A 25,905-nucleotide genomic window follows, 5' to 3' on the forward strand; every position below is an offset into this window, starting at 1 on the left:
GAAAACCCATCTCCAGTAGTTTGCATGGCAGTAGTATACAGTATAAGTCTGATGTTAAGTTCTGTAGAAAGAATCATGGGTTTCCCAGCACTAGACATAGTAGGTTTCCTTAAGGAATTCACTTAAAGAATATCATAAGAAGCTCTCTTTTCTTCCTCCTCCTTGGTGAAATGCAGAAGGGTCTCAGCGCACCATTTTGTTTAGCCAATGTCTTACAGCTAAGGGCATGTCAGAAGCAGGCAAGGGTCTTAAGTGCTGAAACCTGTGTTCCTGGCTAGGGCAATGCCCCATGATAGCCTAGAAAGAAAGCAATGTTAACATTTCTACAGAAAGTAGTAGTTTTATCCATGTTCTGATGTGACTTTCATAAATTGCATTTTAAGTGTTTAGTATCTATGCTAATGCAATCACTTTGAAAATTCAGTTAACAAATGACAATTTGAATTTCACAAAGAGTTCAGGTTATAAATGCTCCATGTTATAAATGTTCTATTAGCCCTTTTTTAAACAGAGTTTTATTACTAATATTTGAATCGCCTTTCTTGACAGAGAACATTCAAAAAATCATTGCTGTACAGAAAATACTGGTTTTGGGCTCATGTGCGGCAAGTGAATCCTGAAAATTGACACACTGTTCACTGGGCAAGTCAATGACAAAAAGTTGTGTCACTAGGTCATACCAGACCAGACACATGGTACCCACTGTAGTCTATAAGTAATCTTTCAACTTTTTTTGGTGCTATGCCACAGAAGTAGGAAGGTGAACTTCATGTTGCCATCCTGCTGGACCTCAAAATGGCCCAGAGTGGCTGTATAGGACAGGCTTCCCTCACTGAAGATAAGAGATCAGGAAATGACAGCTCTTCAGTAAGGGATTTCAGTAAATAAAAGATGAACCTAGGATAACTCATTCTTTCATCCAACAAATCATTTATTTGGAATGAAACATTTAGTAAATTAAATTTAAAAACATTATTTTTGTTGTTTCAGTTGCCAGCCATTCCCTCTCCTCTAGTATATCCATTTGTTATAAATACATGTACCTGCTTAGTTTTTTAGGCTATATATTTAAGGAAATTATAGTAAAAACTAACAACTATCTCACTGGCATTTGTTTGAAAAGTTTCCTAAGTTTCTGGTAAGTTATGATGATAGACATTTATCCCTAAGCCAGAGACTCTTCAGTACAGCAGTGAATAATCTCCCTGTGTCTGCTGTATTATACAAATTAAACTACAACAATTAAGAAATATTCTGTGTATTATTCTTACACTTTTGGTGTGCTCAATCAGCCTCATTTTGTTTCTTAAGTTGCAGGCACCTAAAGTTTGGCTTGCATGCATTTGCTATGCTACTAAGATCATGCAGTACCCATTGTTTGCAATCTAAGATACCTATGAGGTTTTAATTTAGTGAGATCCCCATTGTTGTGCATTTTATTCCTTCCCAGATGCACCACGATTGAAGACAAAAAATGTGAATTCAAAAAGAATTTTCATCTCATCTTTCACACTAAACCGGCTAACCCTTACCTACAAGCCAGAACTGCAGGCTCAGACTACCTTCATTAATTTCACTGTCAGCAGGGACAGGCTGGAAGACCAGCTGTTGGCTGAGGTTGTTAATGCAAGACTCACAAAAAATGTAAGGTAAGGACTGTATTTTGATTTGTCTGATGCCTGCTCTGAAATTTTAAGTCTAGACTTAATATGCCTGTTTGAGTCCACTGCACTGTAATTGTTAGTAGCCCATATTAGAAAGATTTTAAGAGTCTGGAAAGTGTAGAAAGTTCTTTTACTGATTCGTTCAAATCTGTGCTCCCAAAGGGCTTGTCTTGACCTAAAGCTCTGCTAGAAATTGAATTTATTGTGATATTATTCCCACACTTCTCTCTACCGCTTGCTTTGCTCTGTGCATTGCATTTAATTTACAGAGCAGGATTAAAGCCCCCTGCAGTGTTTTGTGCTTCAGCAATCCTGAGCCAATAAGTGTAAATAAAATTCCATTCCAGTCTGTACAAGGATATAATGGCACTGTTAGGAGCTAGGGCATTTGGTTAATAAATCACAACTGATTCCTGCAAGGATGCAGTTCAGTGGCTGCTGCGGTCATACTAATATATAGTATGGGGAGAAATGCTTTTATAAGTGGTTATAGGAAGGACTTTGTGCAGACTGTAATCTGTGAGATAAAACATGAAAAGAAAATACTTAGGCGTGTGAAATGAGTAACAAGAATACCTCCTGTTTCTCTAGTGTGTCTTTCCAGTTATTTCATGTAATTAACTAACTTCGTCCACAAAGATTTGTTCCACCTGTTTGAGGTGGAGCTTCATACAAGGGCAAACTGGGTCAGGGAGTTTAATTAGCCCTTGAAGAATGAAAGCCATATACTTGGGAATGAGATCTGAAAACAGCTGTCCATTTACTCTGCACATTGTTCCACCTGGGACTGCATGCTTACAAGGTCTGTATCATCCAGGGTTTTGGTGTGAGTCAGAGTCTGACTGAGAGCTCCCCATAAGACTAGTCAAGCTCTTGCACTGTCAGAAGGTCAGTCCAGCAGAACAGACTATGACAATGTTTTCCCACCCTGTTTGCTGCCAAAGTGAGGTTCTTCAGCCTTGTGCTATTCTCTGGTTTTCTCAGCTGCCACATAGATTACAAGTTGCCATCCCTGACAAGATCACAGTCCTTTCGTGTAGTCTCAGGAGGAAGGGCACTAGGAGAGAGATAAAGTTCTAGTCCATGACGACCTAAACCTTCTCACTTTGGGTGTCCAGAACCTCAGATCTAGTATACTGGGACAGAAAATAAACTGGCCGTCCAGAAATTAAATCAAATCAACAGATTTTATTTAATTTAATTAAGCAGAAAATATAGCTCACAACTGCTATAAAACATTATTTCTTGCTGTGGTTGTTTAAACACAGTGTTTTTGTTCCCTCTGCTAGTCAGTCCTCACCAAGAAGCCAGAGCAGTTTCATGACTGAGTTCAGGCAGCTGGAGGATGACAGGCTGCTCAGCCTGTCAGCTGCCCAGGGCGGTCTCCTAGACCACAGTGAACTTGTAAAGAAAATCAAATCAGCAAAGTCAACGGCAGCAGAAATACAACGCAAGGCAGTAACAATAGAATTGTTTCTAACCACTTAAAGTCACCTGTAAAATGTCTATTCTTATTATTCTATTATTATTATTTTAAGTGTAACATTTCTATGAGCTAGAATAGGAATAGTCAAATTATTGCCTTTCCAGAAAGGGCTGTCCTCCCCATATTCACATTTTCATATCTATAATATGTAGTTGTCACATGTTTGATTTTTTTTTTAAGTGTTTGAATTAGTACTCATAAAATTAATAAATACCAACATGAAATTTGGACAAATATATTAATATATGATTGTCATGTTTTCCCAGATAAACAGGCAATTCTGCAGAGGACAGTTATTCACTAATGGTTGTCTAAGATAAGAAACTTACTTACTTCAAATATTTGCTACTGCCTGAAACCAAGTCGGTTTTTCTGAAGTATATCTATATTCTTTTCTGTATGGATGGGAATATTTTGGTAATTGTGCGAGATAATCATGGCACATTAAAAAATAAACAGGACAACTGTCATCATTCAGGTAGCTGAAGCCATAGAAAATGAAGCTCAGGATGACTCGACAAGAGAGCATTACAGACTGACAGCTGGAAGAGCATCCCTTCCTTACTCTGGGAGCATCAGCCTGGGCAGTGTCAACCCCATCTACCAGCTTTCACTGAAGGTAAAAATGTCTCTTGCTGACTTTTTTTTCCAAAGTGCAAGAAACAGAATTCTGCCTCCAGCAGTGATGCCTGATACATCAGTTATTGCTTGTACCAGATGTTTACATTGGCAGGGCTGCGTGTGAGAGGAAAGCAAACATGATGTGATCTCCTGCTGGTCTGTACCACAGTACATCCCCACGAGTCTCTTTTTTGGCTGCCTCCATTCTGACAGTGCTTTCTGACTGTGCTTGCAAAAGTTTATCTTCCTTCTGTTAAGCCATCCCACAGGGCCAAGAAGGAAGACTTTGGAGGAATTCTGTGTAAACAATTCCCCGTCATAAACCTACCAAATGATCTAATGCAGTGAGTAAGGGAGATCACCCACCCTAAAATTGCCAGCTTGTTCAAGTGAGAGAGTCTCCATGCTGAGTTAAATAAGGAAGCAGAAGAGTATTGCTGTTTGCAGCCCTCACCCCTGGTTTGCTGAAAATTTCCTTTAAAAGCCTCTTTTCAGCCTCTTGCATTTTTCACTGCTTGGGTCAGCTCTTTATGGGAGCCTGCAGTAGGAAACCAATTATCTTATGAGTAGTAAAGCAAAAAAAGCAAAATTCAAATAAATAAAAATAATTGTACTAACTCTAAGGCCTTCAATGCATCTTCCACAAAGCAATTAAACAGGCTGAACAATCAGGAGATATTCAGTGTTGCATCTCTAACCTAAAAGAAGCTGTCACATATTCGACCTTTCTTTTCACAAGCCAAGGATTGATTTTTGAAAATTATAAGCTCATTTTCCTGGCCCAAATGGCTTTTCAGGTGAGGAAAAATTTTCATATGGGTGATGATGACATTTTCTGGATTTACTGTTTCTCCTCTGGAAGCTCATGCCTGTGCCCAAACCCTGTGGTTGTGTAGTTTCTCACACAGGGTGACTGCTACTTCAGTATCAACAATAACTGCAGAAATTCCAGAGATGCTATCATGTAATTCTTTTCATTTAAAATGCTGCAATGTCTTCATAAAGCTAGGTTCAGGATAAAAAGCATGACTTAACTGCTTGCACTTGGATAATTAGGGTTGAAATTGATCTGCTATATAAGTAAGAAGTAAATAATACATATCCAAATAACATTCAGGCTGTTACTTTTCCTTTTAATTTTAGCAACTGTATGCCCTAGAAAAAGTCAGGGCTCAGGTGTACAGGAAGTCAGAGGTGTCTCTGAAGCAACTCTGATGACCTTTCTCAATTTTGTGTGCTGTCATGGCTCTTCTAAGTATTAAAGAGGTAGGACTCCTTGAATTGGATTTCCTTTTTCAGTTCAGAGTTGAACACAAAGGAATCCTGTTGACATTTTAACTACACAGCCATGGGGTATCATTAGAGTAGTTTGGGAAAATTGCTTTTCAGTTCTATATCTTTTTTGTTATTATTTCTGGACATGTGCCTCACCTAGACACTTTCAGATAAAGTCATGCATTCTACCATAATTCTTTTAGTAGAAATTGTGATATTTTCAAAGTGGAGTTTTCTTCACTATTTGAGTGCCTTTTTTCCTTAAACATCACATACTGTATCTTGTGAGGAAATTCTGTTTTACCATAATTTGTCCACTCCCTTAAAAGTAGAATTTTAACTCCCTGCCACTCCTTACTTTAGTAAATGTCCCATAGAGGGTTTCCACTTTGTCATATCTAGATGTTTAACAGTAAGCAGATTATGGCAATACCAACCAAAGTAAACTCTTACCAATAATACTGTTTTTATGTATGCATGCTTGTGTGTATATATTTAGTATTTTACTTATGTAATTGTGTATTGTTTATGCAATTTAGTATTTTAAGGCAAGTCCTGAGTCCCTTGGTTGCACTAGGGATTTTTACATACCTCAAAAATTATCAGTGTCATCCTCTTTCAGTCATCATGCAAAAGGTACAGCATCTGTATTTGGCCTGCTTCCAGGCTATGGCAGTGACAGATGCATCCAGAGGGGTAGATAAAGTTATTTAAAGATCTACCAAGAAATGGTAGAAGTGTGTGGACTCAACATATCCAGAAAAGGAGAAAAAAAGCTCTTTTCAGAAACTAGTAATACTGTCCAGGACAGAATATCTTATGCTCTGAGGTAGGAAATCTGAGGGTTCATTTTTCAGGGCAAGTGTGTGTGAGGGTAGTGCCTTGCATGACAAATTCAGATTTTAAGAAGCAAGCAAATAACTTCTAGAACTGGGTGGTCAACTAGAATTTGAGATCAATTACTGTGGTTCTTCACAGCCTGTTCTCCTGATGAGAAGTTTATGAAAAGGTAGTGTGGTAAAGCATGAGTCACATGAGCATATCTGGAGAGCTGTGATTGTGCTTTTTTTTGGATTGAATATAGGTACCTGAGGAGAACAGTCATTGATAAATAGACATACAGTAAGCTATCCTCTTAATAACTACAAATGTATTTTTCAGTGTTAGCTCTCATTATGGTATTAGAGCTCGTAGGATGAAAATTTTTCAGGTCTCCCTTTTGAAAGTTCTATGATACCAAGAAAGATTCTGTATGTCTTCAGCTGTGAATACTGACACATTTGTTTTCCAGCTGTACTGTTTTTGTCTTTCGTTCCCAAGTGATGGTCTTATAGACCTGTTGCTCCACATCCCACAGTCACCATTTTGATTTGACTTCTGAGAATACAAGCTTGGTCCTAGGTATTTATTTTGCCCAACTGCCCCATATTTATGTGACTACTATTTTATTTTTACTATTACCTGCATGTAATGAGGTCCTTTTTATTCAGAAGTTGCTATTTTCTGTCATATGCTCACTATCCTGCAGGGAAATGGGAAAGATCATCTTCTCTCTTGCTTCCCCACCTGCTTTCCTTCTTGCCTTCAGTTCACTCTTCTGATGATTTCTCTGATGAAATGACCATCAGTGTCAGATACTCAAGTCTGAGAATGGTGCAGACCTGAAGTAGTTATCAAGGAACATCTTCTGTGTTTAGCAGATGTTTTGTCATGTATAGAAATTGTGTGGAGAAAAATCTTGGCTCGAGGTACTTGAAAAACACAACGATGGATTTAGCAAAATGCTAAGAAGAGAGCAGTCCAGCCACTCCTGTGTTTTTCATCCTGTCTTCAGGACTAGACCCACTTGAAGATCATAAGATCATACATAAGCCTCTTACTTGCTTCTGGTTCAAGGACCACTTAACTGTCTCCCATTAAAGAAAGAACAATTGAGCTTGAAAGTGAAATGGGGCATGTGAGGCTAGAAATGTGGATAAACTGATGTATGGTTATATGCTTGTGTGTATGTGCTCCTAGAAGTGTATGTGTAGTTATATTTTCTTCATTGAACAGAACAAAGCCTTCTGGGTTCATCTGTCACTGGGATGGAATATGCGTTACTGTGGGGAAATTGGGCACAGTTTATTTTTGGCAGAAGATTCAAGTTCCAAAATTTCTTCCACCCCCACCATATTCATGGCAATGGGGTGGATGAAAAGTATAAGGCCATAAACACTACAGTATGAAGAAATTTTCAGAGCATTCCTCTGTTTGGCATAATGCAGGTTTCCTTTGTACTGTTTTCTACCTTTTGACTAGATGAGGGCCAGAGGGCAATTTTCTCCATGCTCATGTAATCTTGTGCCCCCTGTGACTAAATAATGGTCATTATACAAACTATATTCAATTGTATAGGGCTCTGTGGCTTTATATGTAGGATTACTATTCCCCACAGACAATAGTGAGAATACCAGGTTAATACAGCTGTGACCTCACTGTGCTCAATTTAAGCTCAGGCCCCACAAGGTGAGGGGCTTGTGCATTTACCCACTGAACCAATCAGTTAAAAAACTGATGTGATATCTACCACATGTTGCTCCCTTTTTCATGAGGGAATTGCTCTGTACCCCCCATAAGAGTTTCTAGAGCTCAGTAACAATGCTGAGCATCTATCAAAATGTCAAAAGGTTCATTATCTTAAAACCAAGGGAACAGATTTCTGCAGGCTTTTTCTAATACCAGCAATAAGGCCACTGTTGAGAGCTCGCAATTTTGCTTGTTGAAATTGTAAGGGTTTAGTGAAGTGCTTCAGAGGAAGTAATACGCATTGCACAAGTGATAGTGAAATTAATGGGGGCATTATCATTCTTTTTCCTTTCTGCTCTGCTAATTTTCCCATCTCCTCCCCCTCCATCACTCACCCTTCCCCAGTTATTTCTATTGCAGGCAAAAAGCTTGAGTTCACTGTAGATTCTGGAAGATTTCATAACATCACTCTAGGACAGAAGCAGGAGATGGTTGCAAAGGAGGCACTCAAGAAAGCTGCCCCACATGGCCATTGGGTTCTTTTCCAAGTGAGTGTCAAACTGCCTTTCTCATGGGGAATACCCCCTCAGCTGGAGGGATGTTTCCAGAACACAAAATATGCAGTGGATTACATCACAAGTTCTAAACAATAATAGTTCTAAGCTAATAATCTTGTTCCATTTGCTTTTGGTTGTAACAGGATAAACATCGTATTAATAGGGTTTATGTCACTTTTTGCTGAACAGTGCACTCTCCCAGGAGGAACAGGAGAGATAAAACAGAAAGCCCCTGGTGGGTGGGTAGGACTGCCCTCAGGCACACCCTTCCCCCACCTAATTAAGAGCTCCCATTCCATTCAGCAGGCCATAATGGAGACTTTAATGAAATGGGTCTGACTGTCCCTGGGGAAGCTGTATAATTAGTCCTGGAGTGCTGCTTTTCTGAGATAGCAGCCACGGCTTTGGCCAGCTTTGTATGGACCAAGAACTCGCTCTGCAGTGGACAAAGAGATCCGTGGGATGCCCTGGCAAGCCGTGGTTTCCCAGCACACTGACAGAGTGAACAGGAGCATGGCAACCGTAAATGCCACTGAAAAAAAGATGCTCCCTCCCCAGTGGTTTATGCTCAATAGCCAATGTTTATATGTGACAACCTGTCAGCCCTGAAGCCAAACAAAAGTGCATGTTCCAGGCCTTGACATTAAGGTGGTTATGGGAATGGGATGGTTCTCTCCTCTCCTGGTTTTAACCTCAGCAGCTTGCTTTGTCTGCCAACCAGTTGCCTGCAACAAATGAAGAGATGGGTTAGAGTCAGTGTTTTCTGCCAGATTAAACAAAACCACCATGGGATTAATGAGGGGCCCTGATGTGCTAGGCACTGTGGGAACATGCACAAACTGCCCCCTTCGTCAGCAATGAAACTGGAAATGTGCTTAACCATATTTCATGTGAGTGAGCTAATCATGCCAGTCTGAAAACAACCCTGCATAGAAATGTTGTGAAGGGAAGAGTCAAGTTGGTTTTCAGGGGAATTTCAGGGTTCTCAGCTGCTCTGGGGGGCAGAATGAAAAAAATGGGAGACAGCAGAGGCAGTGTTGTATCTGAAGCCACAGGGGTGGATGGGGAACATCTGAGAAGCTTCTGGTGTTACAGACCTGTTCCATTTTCCAGCCTGTTATGCCTGGCTTTTGAGGGAGGAGAGAGGCAACAATTTTGCTGTAAAGGTTTTTGATAGTGAAGGATTGTGGGAAGTCTGAAAGGAAACTTCATGAAGATGTTGGACCAAATCCCAGATGGTGCTAAGCTAGCTAGAACTATTGGGATTTGGATGCACTCATTGCTTCTCGAGCTTTTGTCTTCTGCATTTGGGCTCCAAAACCTTGTAAGCTTATATTTCAAAAAAATGTTGGAGCAAAAAGATGAGGTGTTTTACTATGGATTTTATTGGAGGATAGAGAATATATAATTAAATATTAAAAAGAAAAAACCAAACCAACTTACATGTGCAAACCAACCTTCTGACTGACCTGGGAAATACTTTAAAAATTACTTTGGCTTCAGATCTTGCAAAAGCAGTTGGCACAGTTGGTTGGCAAGATGGCAGATGAAAGACTGACTACAATTTTTTTGGTGTCAGGTTGCAGTCTTCTGTCACTCATTATTAATATCTCAAATTCAGATATCTCATATATTGAATGTTTATTTTGTTATTATATTAAGACTTTAATCACTTCCACTTTGCATTCGATGGATGCAGCCTCTATGAAAATTTAGGTGCTGCCAAGCTGCAATCATATAATGTGATATGAAAGTCTCCCTCTCTTTCCATTCCTCTATTCCTTTTTCCACAGGGCGAGGGACAGTTTGGGAATTTCCCCCCAGCAGACCTCATAATAAAGTGATGCAGCAGCCAGGGCATGAGTGAGTGACATGTTGTATTCTTTGGCTGTAATTCCTCCTGCATGGAGATTGCCAGTGCAATCAGGAGGTTCTGGCACGTCAGTGAAGGACCAAAGACAAGCTTGTGGATAAGCTGCAATTCAAGTTGAAATGTTGGCTGGACTAAAGATGTTTTAACCACACCATTAGCCCACACTACGCATTTTAAACTTTTCCTGTTTTTCACCAGGAGGTACTTTGGAGGCAGATACTTTTCCATTATAACACTCTTCTCTGATCTATCAGGGTCTTTCCACTGTCTTCATGTATTTTGAACTTTAAAGACAGTTACGCTCTGAAGTAGTCTGAAACATATTTCCTAAGCAGCAGGATAGCTGGAACCATTTTTCTGTCTAGCTCTTCTGTCTTCTTCTTGGTAGGTCTTGGACATGTTTTGTCCTAGGTCTCAGTTCTACAGGGAATTAAAGAGAGTCCAGGTGTCTTCTGAGCTATGCTTGTATCTGTATGTGATAACACCCACAACCACAGATTACTTAACCCTGAGTTTATAATATTTACATTAGCTTCAGAATCAAGGCCTTAAATTTTAGAAGCTAACAGTGAAACCTCAATACATACCAAGAAATGACAATGACTTAACTGTTACCCCATTTAAAAGTCCCAATGGCAATGCCTTAAGGACAACAAATTTATTTGGTTTTGCACAATAACCATGTTAGCTATTTTTCAATGGAATATTCATCTAAGTAGCTGAGTGGTTCAGAACCTTGGACAAACTCCTTGAGCAATACGTCATCCTGATTTCTGTGTCTTCATCAGTGCTTTGTTAGCTCCGACCACAGAAGAGCACATCAGTCCCCAAGGAATACTAGAAAATACAATTAAAATTACTGGTGAGCCTCCTGCAAGGATGCTGGCTAATTTCCATGCTGCTCTCCATGGTTTTGACCAGGTAAAAGTAAGCTATTATTTCCCTTTTGTTTGCTTTAATTACTCCTTCCCCTGTGGAGACAAGTGGTAGCATTAATGACCATTCTGCGGGAGACCAGGACTTGGGATCATTGTGATTCCAAACTAACCTGACAGCTGCAGGGTGCCAGCCCTCTGTGCCCTGCATTTCCTCTGTGTTTCCCATCAGAGTTGGGCAGGAGAAAAGGTGTTGCAATAACACAAACATTTGTACTATTCAATACAGACATGCACAGGTATGCATACAAAGACAGAAAGAGCATTTATTGCACCAGCTTCAGTCAGTGGTGCACTTATGAAAAAAACCTGTACATGCTCTAAAGCCAGAGTTCTTTCATTCAGTGGTACTCACATATTTTGGTCTGCTCTAAATTTGCCTAAATGCATGGTCATGACCGTTCTCCCACAGAGTGGATTTACACACCTGGGTGTTCAGGCAATGTGGGAACCCAGGACATCCCTCTGTCTGCCCTGGCTGTCTCGAGACCCAGGCAGGGGGCTCGGAGACCTTGGCACGAAGTCAAAAACACCTGTGGCTTTGATTTTAGCCTGTGGAAAAACCTGACAACTTTGTATGAGGAATCACAAGCCACAAGGGTTTATGTAGTGTGGTAGTTGAATTAACACAGGGTGAAAATGTAGAATTTTAGGGGTTTAAAATAAGGGGTTCAAGGGGACAAGATGGAGGAATTTGGGCGTATCCTGACCTTCTTCTCCTTCTTCTTGCCCTCCATGTCTTGGTGTGATGGTGACACTTTTCTACTGGTTTAAGGTAGACACACACTGTCCAACATAAATGATAGATATTGGCACATTATTGTAAATATAGTACACGTAGTTTTTAGTATAAAATGTAAACATCGCCCTAGAGGGCACACGGAATGCCATGACCAACTTGCTAGACAGAGCTTAGCAGGTCAGAGAAAAAATGTAATAGATAAGAGAAAATAAACAACCTTGAGAAGCTGACCCTACGTATTCAGACTTCTTTGGCTGCGCGGGCTGGCAAACAAGGGCTTTTGCATTCTTGGGGTCACCTCGATCGCCAGACCCCCGAGAAAGAAATGGCTCAGTAGTACCCTGTGTATGGGTTCCTGCAGCCAGACATAAAGAAAGGAATTAAAGAGTAAGGGTTATGTGCTGTTTGTTTTGTCTTTTGCTCTTTTCCTGTGTAAGGTTCTGCTTGGTGGGTGGAAAGAAGAAGGAGGAGAAAGAAGACGCAAGAATGTGGAGAACAGGCTCATCAGGGGTTGTGCGTAACCTCCTTCCCTCCAGATCCCTGGTTGTCCCTGTCTGCTACTCCAGGAGCTTGTAGAAAGGTCTTCAAGCCCAGTGTGAGTCAGCTTCCCTGCAGCAGTGGCTGGAGCAGTCAGCTTGTTCTCATCAGCAAAGCAGACCATGATGAAGACAGCCGTAACTGCACACTTTCGCCTTCCAGCAAGGTATTCACATATAGCTGCTTGAGCACAGCACACATGAGGGCAGAGCTGGGATGTGAAAAGGGTAAGAGTTCCTTTAGAAAATAATACTAGCCAATGCCAGGGGGAAAATAAAATAAAAAAAAAAAAAAGAAAGAAAGAAAGAAAAAAAAAGAAAAAAAAGCTGTGTCAGAGCTACAAATTGGGGATGATTTGGAAAGATATTTGTAAGAAAGGAAGAACAGCTGCAGTTTTTCAGCTGAGCAGCTGACTATTAATACAGCATTTTGTTCTTTTTTCAATTTTTTTATAACTAACTATTATAATACTTTTAATGGAAAGCTGAAAAATTTAGACAAAGTTTTTAAGAAAGGTGGTCCGTATACATTGTTGTCCTGCTTCAGTGTGTGTTTAGTGAAAGAATATATATGTATATATTTGAATTAACCAATTTCTAAGCTTCACACTTTAGAGAACTCTCTTTTCTCACCCACTATTCTGAGCCATGGGTGTTTGTGGCTTACCACAAATTCCTGTGAAGACACTTTAATATATTTCTGGTTAAGGGTTTTTTTTTTTTTTTATTACAATAAAAAAATCAAAGTATGTCTAATCTAGATGGAATACATTTCATGGCTTTGTGGTTTTACTCAGGATAGAAACTTGTGTTGTATTTTTTCATGGTTGAACTCAGCATTCTGATTTAAGGAGGTTTTTTTGTCAGACATAAAATCCTTCACCTTTGCCCAGACTCTGCTACATGTTGTTCAGCTCAGGATGTTCTATTTCCTTTTGAAAGACAAGAGTTGATCCCTCTAACGTTCCCTCCACAAATCATTATTTTCAAGGGTAATAAAATTAATTTTGTTATATTTATTACTTCTTAAACTAAAGGATAAAATACAGAAAAATATCATAAGGATTAATTTCTGCAGGTTTTACAGGCAAATGCCAAATAATTTAAAAACCAGCTGAGTATCATCCTGCTGAAATTCCCTATTAACCCTATAAATAATGGAGGCAAAAAGAAAAATATTAAACTTAAATTTCAAACATGACTCTTCAGGAAATGGTGTAAAATTTCAAGGAGTTTGAAGGCTTTTTAATAAATGTTAAACTAGTAAATTTTCTGCTTGGGATAAAGTCTGTGAATGATTTAGCTAAGAAACTATAGTGGTTATCTGAGTAATATTTATAGACTTCTAGATAAAGACTCTGTTTTTGTTAGTTTCAGTAGCACAACAGTTCATTCCTATGGGACGTTTGAGAATTAAAATGTCACTATCAACAATTTTGCATCTGGGAATTACTGAAAAAATACTGCCCAATAGCCTCTGATTCTTTAGAAACCTATTTCTCACTGTCCTTTCAGCTCCAGCCTTGTGAGTTCTCCCTTTGGCAGCTGGGGCTGGCACAGCTCTCAGCAGCACTCCCTGTTGCTAGTGTGTAAATTACTCCTTTTTTTTTTTTTTTTTTTTTTTTTTTTTTTTTTTTTTTTTTAGGGGACCCTTGAACTGCATGCCAGAGAAGGGGCATTTAAAAGCATCCTTTTCCCTCTCTGCAATTTTCACACTTGCATTCCGGGGAGACTGAAGTTTGGCCCTTGGGGCTGGAATGGAAGGTACCAGATCGGCACCTGAGATCTCCGTCTGCATCGCTGTCCTCAGCAACTGCTCAGAGGCCCACCAGAAGGTAGGAAGTGGTCAGGTAACCACACATCAAGGTCATTTCCACTCAATCACATGTTTATACTGAATAAGGGGGACACAGTTCTTTCCCTGAAGCTGTTATTTAAGTAGCTGGCATTATGTGATGCTGTTGGTGAGTATGAAAATAAACCGGATCAAAGGGGGTGGGGGGTTGTGGTTGTTTTCTGGCAGTGGATGCTTGAACTTTGTAATATAGGTAAAACCGGTTCCACATCAGTAGCTAAGGGGGAAAAAAATGCCCTTCATTATGTTAACAAAAACAGGGGTTTACATGTGCATATATGCCAAATTCATTAGGCAGGTAATGAAGCATTTGCACAAATGTAATTACAAACAGCAATTCTGACAGTTCATAACACTGCATTAATAATCACTACAATTAGTTCTGATGATGGAAGCAATTTACAGCACGTCACATGTATAAATAATGGTGCATTTCCTGAATGTGTCATTATTATGTATTAAGGATGCCACCTTGTTGTGACTTTCTCAGTAATGTTCCCCTTGAGTCAAAGTTAAGGGTATGAGAGTGATTTTTTTTTTGAGCTACAGCATATTTCATACTTTTATAGTTTAAATACTGAGTTGAGGTCATTTGTGTAAGTTCTGCATGTGAAAATGTGAAATGTCTAAATAAAAGGCAGTAATTATTTGTTACTGAATGATATAGGATATTATTGAATAGATCCTCCCATTTTAGTAATTTAAATAAATTTCAGAGATATTTATAAAGAAATAAAAGAGACAGAAGTGATATGATGATATGAACCTTGATGATATGGTTTTCTCCATATCTCCCAGCTTGTATTTACTCTGAGAAATTAATTTTATTTTTCTCTTCATAGCCCTACTAGCCTTTATTTAGTTAGTAGGACATCAAGCTGTTTTCCCTTTTTGTAGTACTTGGTGTCATAGTGAAATAATTGCTTAATTTTATTATGATGATTTAATAATGCTTCCCATTTAGAAAACAAGTCTATGAAATCAGCTTATTCCAACCCTTAATTTTCTTTGCTAATAAATCTTGCTGCTTTAAGCTGTTTTTTTCAAACCACAATTCATAAGCTGGATAATTCATTTTGCTAATTAATGAGAGAGGGAGTATTCTGATGGCAGGGAATACCAGAAAGGTCTATAAGAGCAATAATTATTTCTTCTCTCTTCCTGGTAATATTGCTTATTGGTCTTTCTCATTGTACTGCTTAGTGATTCATTACCCTGTGGTTTCATAAGGATTTTTTTAACATAGATATTGGAGAGAGAAATAAGACAACAGGTTTTTTTTAAATGTCAGTTCCTATGTACATATGCATGTCTATGACCTTGTGCATATATATATATATATATATATATATATATATATATATATATATATATATATAAAATCATATGTATATAGTTTATTGTCCTTTGGGAAGAACTTCCTGAAGACAATTAAGCATTGACCAGAAACCATAAACTGGGCAACTTGAGCTAGCTCATCAGCTAGTGGAAATTGCCATGACTTGTTATAACTTCCACCAGTTCATAGTGTTTTCCTGAGAATACTTAATCTTGTATTTCTGTTTTTCCTGCTTCTAAGACAAAGTCCAGCACACCAACCTGCAATAGTTGAGGTCTCTTCATGTAATGTACAGGATGCCTGGTCCTGCCTCATTGTCCCACTCTTGCCCTCCACCTTCTGATCCCCACACATGTGTTCAAGGAGTTGTCACTGGATTGTTGTAGGGGGAAGTAGATTCTGTCCTCTCCATTATCCACCCACCCAGCAACGGCTCTGTGGGTTTTTTTGGGTACAACGGACCAGTTTTGTGTAGTGTACAATGGCAATTATGTGAACCTGACAGCCCGAAATATTTCTAATGCAAACTCCACAGCTTTCTCACACTCACAAAAATGTCCCTTTTATATCACCAGCTTTGATTATCCCAGTATAATCAATGTCCCAGAAGTGTGCAGCTGAATGAGCTTGTACTGCATTAGAATATTGATATACTCTTCTAAAATACAAAGGGAAAAGCAATTTCTTGAGATAAATATATATGAAATTAGAAAAACATTAAATGAGATTTTGTTGCCACAAAGAGAAAAGCAGGTTTATTCTGACTGCAAGAACGTTCCATTCTAAATCCAAGTTGCTGGCATTTTTCACAGGGATTCTCTGTTCAGCCTTCTCATTGCAAGCATGTGGCCCTGCATATTATAGTCCAGTGGATTTTTAGACATTTTTTTAAATTTTATTTGAACCAGTTTAAATTAAAGATAGATTAGCATTTCACATAATCAAATTGCTGCATACAAGTGTATGTAGCAAGCAAACTGGAATAGCTGCAGCTATTTTACTTGTTCTGTTCTGTCACATCATGTAATATTTAAAGCCTATAATTAAGTTTTTACTCGAACTGTTGGGAGGCAAACACTGCCCCCAAGGGCATAAAGGTTCCTGTCTGCAAAGGTTTCATCACAAACTGGCATATTTTGCAAACCAAAGGGGAGCAAAAAGAAGCTTCAAATGCTGTGAAGCCAAATAAAGGAGAAAGACAGTGGTTCCTTGAATAAAATGTTTTGCCACCCTTAACCATATGCTTTCTCTGTGGCATTAAGACTAGAATTCTACAATAAACTTAATGCTTATATGATGGTGCAGTAATGGGATTAATATTAATTCAATTTTTACCAAAGTTCTTGAATACTTCCCAATTTCAAATAATGTAGAATTTCAGTAACTAAACGTTCCCTGGTGAGGAGATATAAAAGACTGCAATCAGATACAAGTTTTTTATTTCTCCTCCAAGAAAGGCACAGTAGGTTACCTTCCTGTCACTCATGAGGATTATGTTTTTAAAGATCTGTATGGGAAAATACATGCATTTGTTCACAAAGTTATGTTCTCTCATATAATGTGCTGATTTGAAAATGTGGTTTTCTCTGAAGTTTTTTTATAAGGGCTAAGGTAGGAAACAAAAGCTTGGATAATGCATTTTACAGCATTCCTGAATTTTAGTCACAAATTTGCTATTTTTGCTCATTTACCTCTCACTGGATTGAAATAAAAGAAATATGGTTTTAATGTTATTTGCTGAAAAAAACCAAACCCAGCAATGCAAATGTATAACCATGAAGCTTTCTGAAAGGAAGTAGTTGGATTTCTTTTATGTCTCTTAATGATGTTTATTCAGAACAGTTTTGGTTTTTCCTTTAAGCAGCTGACTTGTTTTATTCAATGATGCATTCTTTTCCTCAGGTGGGTTACACAGGAGGACTCGCATAACCTCCTTGGTGAGATCAGGTAAGGTGGCCACATCACAGGTGCCTGGCACTGCAGGCTCTGCTGAATCTGTCTACAAGAATTCCTCAGCCCAGTCCTGGTGAGAACTTTCATATGTGCTTAAAGCTCTGGAACACAGTATGTTTAATCTAAGGGAAAGAGAAGACCACACACTTTCTCATCCATCCTGTAGCAAGATCTTATCTGGCTGTAGGGGAAAAAATTGCTGATGATTTATCATGAGCAGATTTTGGCTGAAAGGGTTTGTGAGTTGACATACTGCTTGTCTACTTTTGCAAGTACCATTAATTGGTAACTTGAATTCTGTACTTCGTAACACTGATTGTATAGTGAGCTTAATGATATCAGATACACTTTCCTAGGAAAACTGTTTTAAGGTGCTTCCATTTAGAAAGTTTTGGGTAGGCATGGGAAAGTATCTCTTATGGAATTGCACTTTAATCAATGTAACTGATAGACTCACCAGTTTCAGCAGTCCAGAATGGCACCATCCTCAGAACTTACACTTACTCTTTGCACATTTTCCTCTTCAATAAATAATGGAAATGTTATACATTTCCTTGCATCTCACTCTTTTTAAAATAGAGAAAATAGCTTGTAAGACTGTTTTCAATTTTTCACTACCTTCTCACACATCTGTAGCTTTGTCAGGTTATCACCAGCTGACATATACTGAATTATTCAAATTTCATTATTGAGTTTTCATCCTAGACAGCAGTGTATGTGGAACATCCATGACTCCAAAGGGCCAGATTGCCAAAGTTGCTTCTAATTAGGAGCAAATGCTAAAATTTTTGAGGCTACAAAAAGAAAATGTTGCTTTAACTTTAGTTCTGAGAAGTTTTGCATGGAAACTGCTTTAATCTCATATACGCAGTTATAACAAATGTGGATGTTTATACAGGGGCATGTGTATATATTTACACACATATATTATATAGATTATATACTATGTGTATTATATATATGTACTGTTTAATATGTATATAAATACTTAAAAACTCTGTCTGCTTCTCCTTAGCTGCTGAAGAAGCCATTTTAGAGAACTGATTCTACATAATTTGCTAAAAACAACCAAGAGATTTTTCAAGCACCCTTTCCAGACTTGTTATTTTTCATTGTTCAAAGGTAAAAAAAGCTCATTTATGAGGAAAAAAAAAAAATTATCATGTTAGGTGTGAGCAGGCGATTTGTGGAGCCAGGCTAAGCTGGGAAAAGTGCCCTTTTCACCCCTGGCAGTGGGTTGAAGCTTGCCTTTTGGCTGTGAATGAGAGGAGCGGGCTGGTGTCTCCTTGGTCCCAAAGATGCAGGATTTCATATGTCAAAGAGCCACACTCAGATGAAGGCAATTGGAAGTAACTGCTCAGAAGAAGATGCCCAAGAGTAAGTTGCCATGGAGATGGAAAGGGTAAACACCACTGTACTCCTGACCTCGAAAGAGGCTGATTTCTCCACATGACAGCTGAGGTCGTGGGGGCATGGTGGGAAGCTCATTCTGCCGGCTCCAGCTCTGCCTCTAGCCTATGGATAAGTAAAGAATTACTGCTTTACTACTTTAGGTAGTCCATTAACCTTCACAAGCCTGAACCTTCATTCAAATAATTGCAAAATAAGTATAGGTGGTGAAACCTGAACAGAATCACTGCTATTTGTATGGCCTTTGGAAAGTTTAGGGACCCAACCCTTAGCGTGGATCCACTGGTATTTTAAACAGTGAGGTATCTTTCTTAGCTTCTTGCTGTAATTGGAAAAAGTTAAAGCCCAGAATTACCAGAAAAACCAGAAAATCATTCAGTGACTGGCAGCCAAATGAATGGATGGTCCTTCATTGGTGGTGGGGCTTTGTGTTCACTGGGGAGGTTACCTTCTCTTTTTAACTTCTTGCTTTATGATGAGTTCTTTTAGCTACAAATTCATTCCACAGGGTCCATTAGAATAACCCACTATGTGTCAGCTTTGATAGACCTCACCTGGGAACAATTGTAAAGACAGAAGGGCGGCAAGCTCCTGCTTCATACCCCAGTAACCCACAGCCTCCCTCTGTGCACATGACTCCCACAGATGCAGTAAAACCTGATTTAAGTGCCAGCAGAGAGAGACTGGTAAGTACAGATTGTCTGACAGAATTGATCTTCCACTCGAGGTAAATAACAGGGCTTTTTTCAAAACCTCAGCACTACTTCAAAGTGGCTGTATCTTAAGATACAGCTTATTGTGGGTGAGGTTAGTGGTGCAAGTTCAGGCACAGGTAAATGGCTGGTTGCAGAACCAAAATTACTTCAGAAATAAGTGCTTACTGGTGTTATTTTGAGCAGTAGCTTGCTGTAGACTGTTCTAAATGCCAGAAGCTGTTAAATGTTATTGTGATTTTGTGAAGTGGACCCTGCATTAGGAACAAATAGCTTTTGTGAAAAGTACCACTTAGAGCTAGAAATATTTTTCAGCAAAAACAACTTCAAGCCTTTTTTAAATTGCAGACAGCTCTATGACAATAAGTTCAGAGAAATTCTTTGAATTCAGTAAAGTTCTTACAGCACAGGAGATGGGGAAGTCTAGAAAAATAAATGTGATGGCTACAGCTTTTATTCTTATTTTATTTATTACTTTTTATTTTATTTAGGAGGTCAGCCCACTGACAGAACATCTCATCAAAGTCCTGTTTACATAAATCTTGATCTGCTCCAAAGTCCCAAGTCTTATCTTAAATATCCTGACAGAGTTAGGGTCTCCCTGCTCTATAGGAACAGTGGAGTTAATAGTACTTGGCTCAATAGTGAGCTGACTGAGACCTTAACTTTTAATCCTGTTAAAACTATCAGCACTGTCTATCTCACTAAGGCCAAAGCAGCAGTACAAACCCCATGCAATACTCCTGCACTTGGAGAGTGGCAAAATGGCATAAGAATCCTTGCTTGGCTGCTGAGGTGATGCAGACTTGCAGTACTTAAAATACACTTGCTTCAGTAGTGACATTCCTTAAAATAAATGCAAAGCATTTACTTCATGAAGTAAGAAGCAACCCCACAGAAAATGGAAGTGTCTGGAAATTATGCAAATAGTAACTATGCTGGGAATACTTTGATAACCCTGTTCCATTGTATCAGAACATGCAGCTGTCATGTCTACAAATAAATTTCTGAAACTTTGTAGCTACAGGAGAATGTTTCCTGGTGTCAGCATTACCAATAACATTATTAATTCTTTTCCTACAGCTTGAAGGGGAACTTGGCACCATGTTTCTTGGTCTCTCCAAATCTGGATTATGATGGATACCATAAATACATAGATGAAATGCTTTCTTCTGAAAGCCCTGCACTGTATGGACTACTGCACCATATGCTGAGATGGGATTCTTGACAACATCAGGTAATCTCTTCAAAACTCCTTTGGGAAAGCAACCCATGTATATATGGGAGAGGGATCAGGCCAGTCTGCAGTGAAATAGGTGAAGTTCTTCATCCATTGTGTTCTTAACAACAGGTGGAATACACATCTTACTCTGTTATTTCAGCAATAGACTTACTTTTAGGGGCTGGGGTGGGGGGGAAGGCATCAAATTAGAAAAGATCAGATGAGTGTTAATGGTTATGATAATGCACCAGCCTGGCCAAGAGGTAATGCACTAGGAAGACATTTGGACCTATTTCTTTTTCACGTTGAATTTATTGTGGGGTGGGAAACAAGGTATGGATCTATCTCACTTTTTTTGGTATACTTTTTATAAACAACTACAGCAAAAATAACTTACTAGAAAAAAGGTGTGGTTGGTTAAATTGGTTGGTCTAGTCTTGACCTCTGTCTTTTGTTCTCCTCCATGATAAAACTCCTTAGGGTAGCTTTCCTATGCCTTCCCACTTGTGCCAAGCATAGGAAGTCCCTCCTAGTGCAGTCCTGACTTTTTCTGCTGCATTCACAGCACCGCCTAGCAGTGGTGTGCAGGCTTTCCATGCCAGAAGAGCAGCCCAAGCACAGGCTCTCCCACTGCTTCCCTTCCTGGGAACTTGTTCTGAGCAGGAGCCTTGTGACTGCTCCAAGACTTCCCTTGCAAGCAGTAAAGGAAGAAGAGGTTTTCAGGGAGTTTTAGTTTTGGAGTAGTCTGAAGAGGTGAATCCTGGCCAAGGAGGGTGTCTGACCATCTCTTAGCCTCAGCACCTCACCACAGAATCTGGACTCTAGCAGAACAATAACATTAATACTGAAAAACTATCAGATGCTGAGTTAAACAGATCAACTCTAATACCAGGATAAGCTTTGTCACTTAATGTGGAGTTGACTGGGACATTGCAGTTCTGTTCATAGCCAAGATATGTCAAACACACAGATACATTAGCCAAATTCCGTCCAGAAGAATTTAAAAGGATGGGTTTTAAGCATGGAACATCACTGGTGCTTAAGAGATTAAATGAATAAAGGAACAGGGAAGGCAAATGTAATCACTCATCTCAGCTAGTTCTGTTTTCAGATTTTCCCATCTTCTGCATCTTCCTTTCTGAGTGTAGATCTGAGAAACTATGTCCAGATGCCCCAAAGCCTGGTATATGATGAGACTAAGCCTTATCTGGCTCCTTATCCTTACCAGAGTTCATTAAAGTCCCCCGTGACTGCCACTCTGGTTCTGCATTTCTCCATCCCTTTCTTTACTCCCTCCTTTTTCTCTGAGCACTTTTTTTTTTTTTTCTTCCTCTTATCACTATCAGATCATGGAGGTTTTGCAGGAGGAAATGTGACAGCTCTGCATGCAAGTAGCCAAACACTGCTTCATCTCCTGGGGGGAGCTTGTGCTTTTCATGCTCAGTCCCCATCCACTTTAGGGAGTCTGGACTATAACATATGGCATTCATCATTAAGTCTGCCAAAGCTAGGGCTGAAACAGAGGCTAAGCTGCATTAATGCTGTGATTTCAATTCCTGCTCATTAGCACTGTTATGAATTGTTCTTCATTTATGTTCTGTCTCAGTTCCAGAGCAAGCCTGCAGGGAAAGAGGCTCTTTTTGGGGGTGAGGCATGTCTGTTCCTGTGCTACGTTTTGCCTAATGCCTGAGACAGCAAGGACTGTGGGTGGTGGAGAGGATGATGGAAGCTATTCGGTACTAGAGAAATACAAACTACTGATCACACTTAACTGAAAATCAAGACAATTCCAGGGTGTATCCTAGTAACAGCAGTCATCCCAAGACCAGGACAATGCATTAGTAGGCTTCAAGGGTCAATGTTACCTGAAAATGGAAAGCTGAATAGAAGCTGCTAAGTGTTAATTGGTTTGCAGTCATTCCTCTCAATACTGTTGCCAAGTAAAGGTGATGGAGGGAGCATCTCTGGTTTTTATCTAAGAAAATAAGATATTTGTGCTCTTCTGAAGAAATCAGACTTGAAAGTGGATGACTCAGAAAGATTTGATTTGCTGGGATTTCTATTTCTCTGTTGTATTGTCCTGAACAGGTTAAGAATGTCCTGGGTGATATTCTGGAAATCCTTCCTGAGAAGCTAAACATAGCAGAAATCATGCAGGAAGACTATTGCCTGGAGACCCTATGCTCTTGTTTGCCTCAAAGAGTAAGGTGATGGACCTTTTCCTTTCAGAGATTTATAGGTCTTTTAAACAGCTGGACCTCAGCCTGAAGGCAGATTACTTATTTCAGGGCTTTTTGTGGCTTTTTTGGAAATGAAAGAATAGTTATTCTTTATGTACACTTTTTACTTTTCTCCAAAGGGGGAGCTAATGTTTTCTGCTCACATGGAAGTGCTGCCATATAGACTCTTCTGTGATGCTGTGCCAGACACATGGACTAAGCCAGCGTATCTATCCACAACTTTGTCCACTGGTAAGTACCCCACAGTGACAGGGTTTAGCTACTATGCAGAGCTATTCCAGTGATTTAAGCCCAGCAGGCTTGTTCCATTCATATTTCTTCCAAATTTTGTCCTAAATGAAAGTCAGTTTTCCCTTGAAGTGGGTTTTGTAGAAATGCCAAGCACTTTGCTAAAGCGAAGGCTTCCTCACCTCCCTTTGTCCCAAGTACCAGGCGTGTTCAGCATCTTGTGGGATTCCTTTCTGTTAGCCTGCCACCAGCAGTGGTTAGGGATGAAACAGACATTGTTTCTGGAAATTCTTCTGATACTTCATGGCAATGTATCCTGCATTATGCCATTATTCAGAGCCTCTGTCAGAATCCCTTATGTTTCTGATTTGCACTTTGCTCTGGCTTATTGGAAGTTTAAATATGAAGCTTAAATACCAATGAAGATGGTATCAGACAATTTGCATCTTTAAGAAGCCGTCAGCTGTTAGCAAATTCTGGCAGTTTCTCACGGTGATGTTCAAGTTTTTCCCCAAGACAGAAGATTTAACAGGACTGAGCATACTCACATTCTCTGCTGCCAGCAACCCATCCATCCCATGCTGCTCACCTTCTACAACTGATTTTAGACATACTTACATGAGGGAAACAACAAATTCCACTGAAACAATCACCTTAGACTTACGTAAGCTTATACTTTCTGATTACTTCAGCAGTATACTTTCTCTGTAGACAAAAGGACTCTTTACACTTGAAATCTGTAGTTTATTTTGTCTAAAAAAGCAGTTCGCATACAGTTAAGGCAGGAGCTATCGATGCTTCTCTTTTAGGGTTACTGATTTTCTCATGAGGTGCTGAGAACTTGACATCTGGACACAGGACCTTGTGCTGCCAGCAGTGGTGATGCCTTTTGGCTTGTTCCATCCTCAATGCTTTCTGACAGATCAGCAGTGATGAGTGTAGGCCACCAAGCAAATGGTTTCAATGTCAGACTTTTCTCTTTAACTACTGGTGTTAGCTATGTTTGTGATGCTGTTTGGAGAGTTAATCACAGCTTAAATAAAAGGATTAAAATCACCTTAACATTAGAATAATCCTTTCCTGAACGCAGGAGAAACAATCCAAACTTGTCTTCAGGCTACTCAGAAGTGTGAAGACAAAGTAGCTAAGGAAATAAGAGCTTGAATTTTATAGTTTAAAAAAGGTTTAAGAGTGCAAGTCTTTCTGCCATTGTAATTTAACTAATTCAGTGCATATATCATAGTACCATTCTGTTTTCCTCTATAAAAGAGTTATGAGGCTAAGGAGAAAAATAAATCAAGTCTCCCAATCCTCTTTGTGTAGTTGTTGCCACAGCAGGCGATGGAAAACTTTCAGCAGTGTAGTGAATAAGCAGTACATCTCATTTCTTGTCACAGTCACAGCACATTAGCTGAGCTGGTTAGAGCATGGTGCTAGTAACACCAAGGTTTGTGGGTTCAGTCTCCATATGGATGATTCATTTAGGAGTTGGACTCAATGATTCTTGTTGGTCCCTTCCCTCAGAATATTCTGTGAATCTATGAATGTAGGTTTGCATTTATTCTGAACACCACAGGAGTGCTTGGTAACAGCATAGCTCAAATTCTGCATGGTCACCAATGGCATTGAGCTAAACGCTTCACTTGGCTAGCAGAAAGGTGGCCAGGAACTCCTCACAGGACACTGGCTGGGCTGCCACCATTCTCTGGAAAAGGGCAGACCCCACACAGTCTCAGGCTTGAGCATGATGGCCCAAGAGGTCGACAGTTCTGACATTAAAATTACTGTCTGGCTGCAGAACTACTGAAAGCACTTTTTTTTTTTTTTTTTTTTTTTTTTTTTAAGCTGTAATGCAGAACAGGAATGACTGGCCTTTGGATAAGGTGTGCTTGACTGCAGATGTTACCAAAAATACAAAGGAGGAGTATGACCACTCAGCAAGGGAAGGAGCCTGTACCTGTATGCCTTCTATGCAAGGTAAGGAATAAACTTAAATTGCTTGATCGCCTAGTTCAGGGACTCTATTAGGAAGTGAAGTTGCATCAAGAGTTGCACTAAAGCATTGTGACCCTATGAACAGAACCAAAAAGCTTAGGCATGGTGCTAGATTGCTGGCATTTGTCACTGTGGCTTTAAATTTCATACCAGCTTGGTGTTCTAATCATTACATTTACTTCCTGCATTTAAATAACTGTTAAGTATGTCTGAACAAGGTCTGCATTCTAGTAAAGCAGCAGCTCTAATCCAACTGAGATTCAGAAGCTTAAAGACTATTCCAGAAACTATAAATTTCACAAAAATGAACTTCTGGAAGTTTTTTGCAGCTCTCAAGAGGTACAGAATAGGATTAGTAGTTAGCACATGTTGGCAACCTGGATCAAGTAATCTACACAACTGTAATTAAAAAAAAACCCACAACCTAATCCCTGCAAAAAACAACCAACCAACCAAACCCCCAAACCAACATAAAACCTCACAAAAATTGTCTTGTTTTTTGATCCTACCTTGACTGAAAGTTGCCAATTCTAAATAAACAGATATAAAGAGTTATGAATGTTTTATTTGCTGGGTCATAATACTTACAAAGCTTTTGGGGAGATATACCAAGAATAAAGGGAAGTACTTGAGAACATCTGTATTGTGGGTCCCTTCCAACTCAGAATACTCAGTGATTCTGTGATTAGCATGAGGTATAATTAGGTGAGCAAAGTGTAAGAATTAAAAGAGATTTTTTCATCTGGACTTTTA

The 25,905-nt window shown here is 39.3% G+C and overlaps 1 protein-coding gene across 1 annotated transcript in view; it reads left to right on the top strand.

Moving 5' to 3' along the window:
- The window catches only part of DNAH11 (dynein axonemal heavy chain 11), a 106,104-nt gene that overhangs the window by 79,223 nt on the left and 976 nt on the right, over nt 1–25,905 (top strand). Inside the window, 16 exon segments of the mRNA XM_053970705.1 lie at nt 1,451–1,532; nt 1,534–1,649; nt 2,954–3,122; nt 3,629–3,769; nt 5,782–5,845; nt 5,848–5,875; nt 6,765–6,901; nt 7,963–8,106; nt 10,701–10,742; nt 10,745–10,905; nt 13,843–13,961; nt 17,294–17,338; nt 19,302–19,440; nt 22,778–22,891; nt 23,049–23,160; nt 25,003–25,134. Coding sequence (XP_053826680.1) covers nt 1,451–1,532; nt 1,534–1,649; nt 2,954–3,122; nt 3,629–3,769; nt 5,782–5,845; nt 5,848–5,875; nt 6,765–6,901; nt 7,963–8,106; nt 10,701–10,742; nt 10,745–10,905; nt 13,843–13,961; nt 17,294–17,338; nt 19,302–19,440; nt 22,778–22,891; nt 23,049–23,160; nt 25,003–25,134 — 1,745 coding nt within the window.

This window comes from Vidua macroura, chromosome 1, assembly GCF_024509145.1.
Source record: "Vidua macroura isolate BioBank_ID:100142 chromosome 1, ASM2450914v1, whole genome shotgun sequence".
NCBI lineage: Eukaryota > Metazoa > Chordata > Aves > Passeriformes > Viduidae > Vidua > Vidua macroura.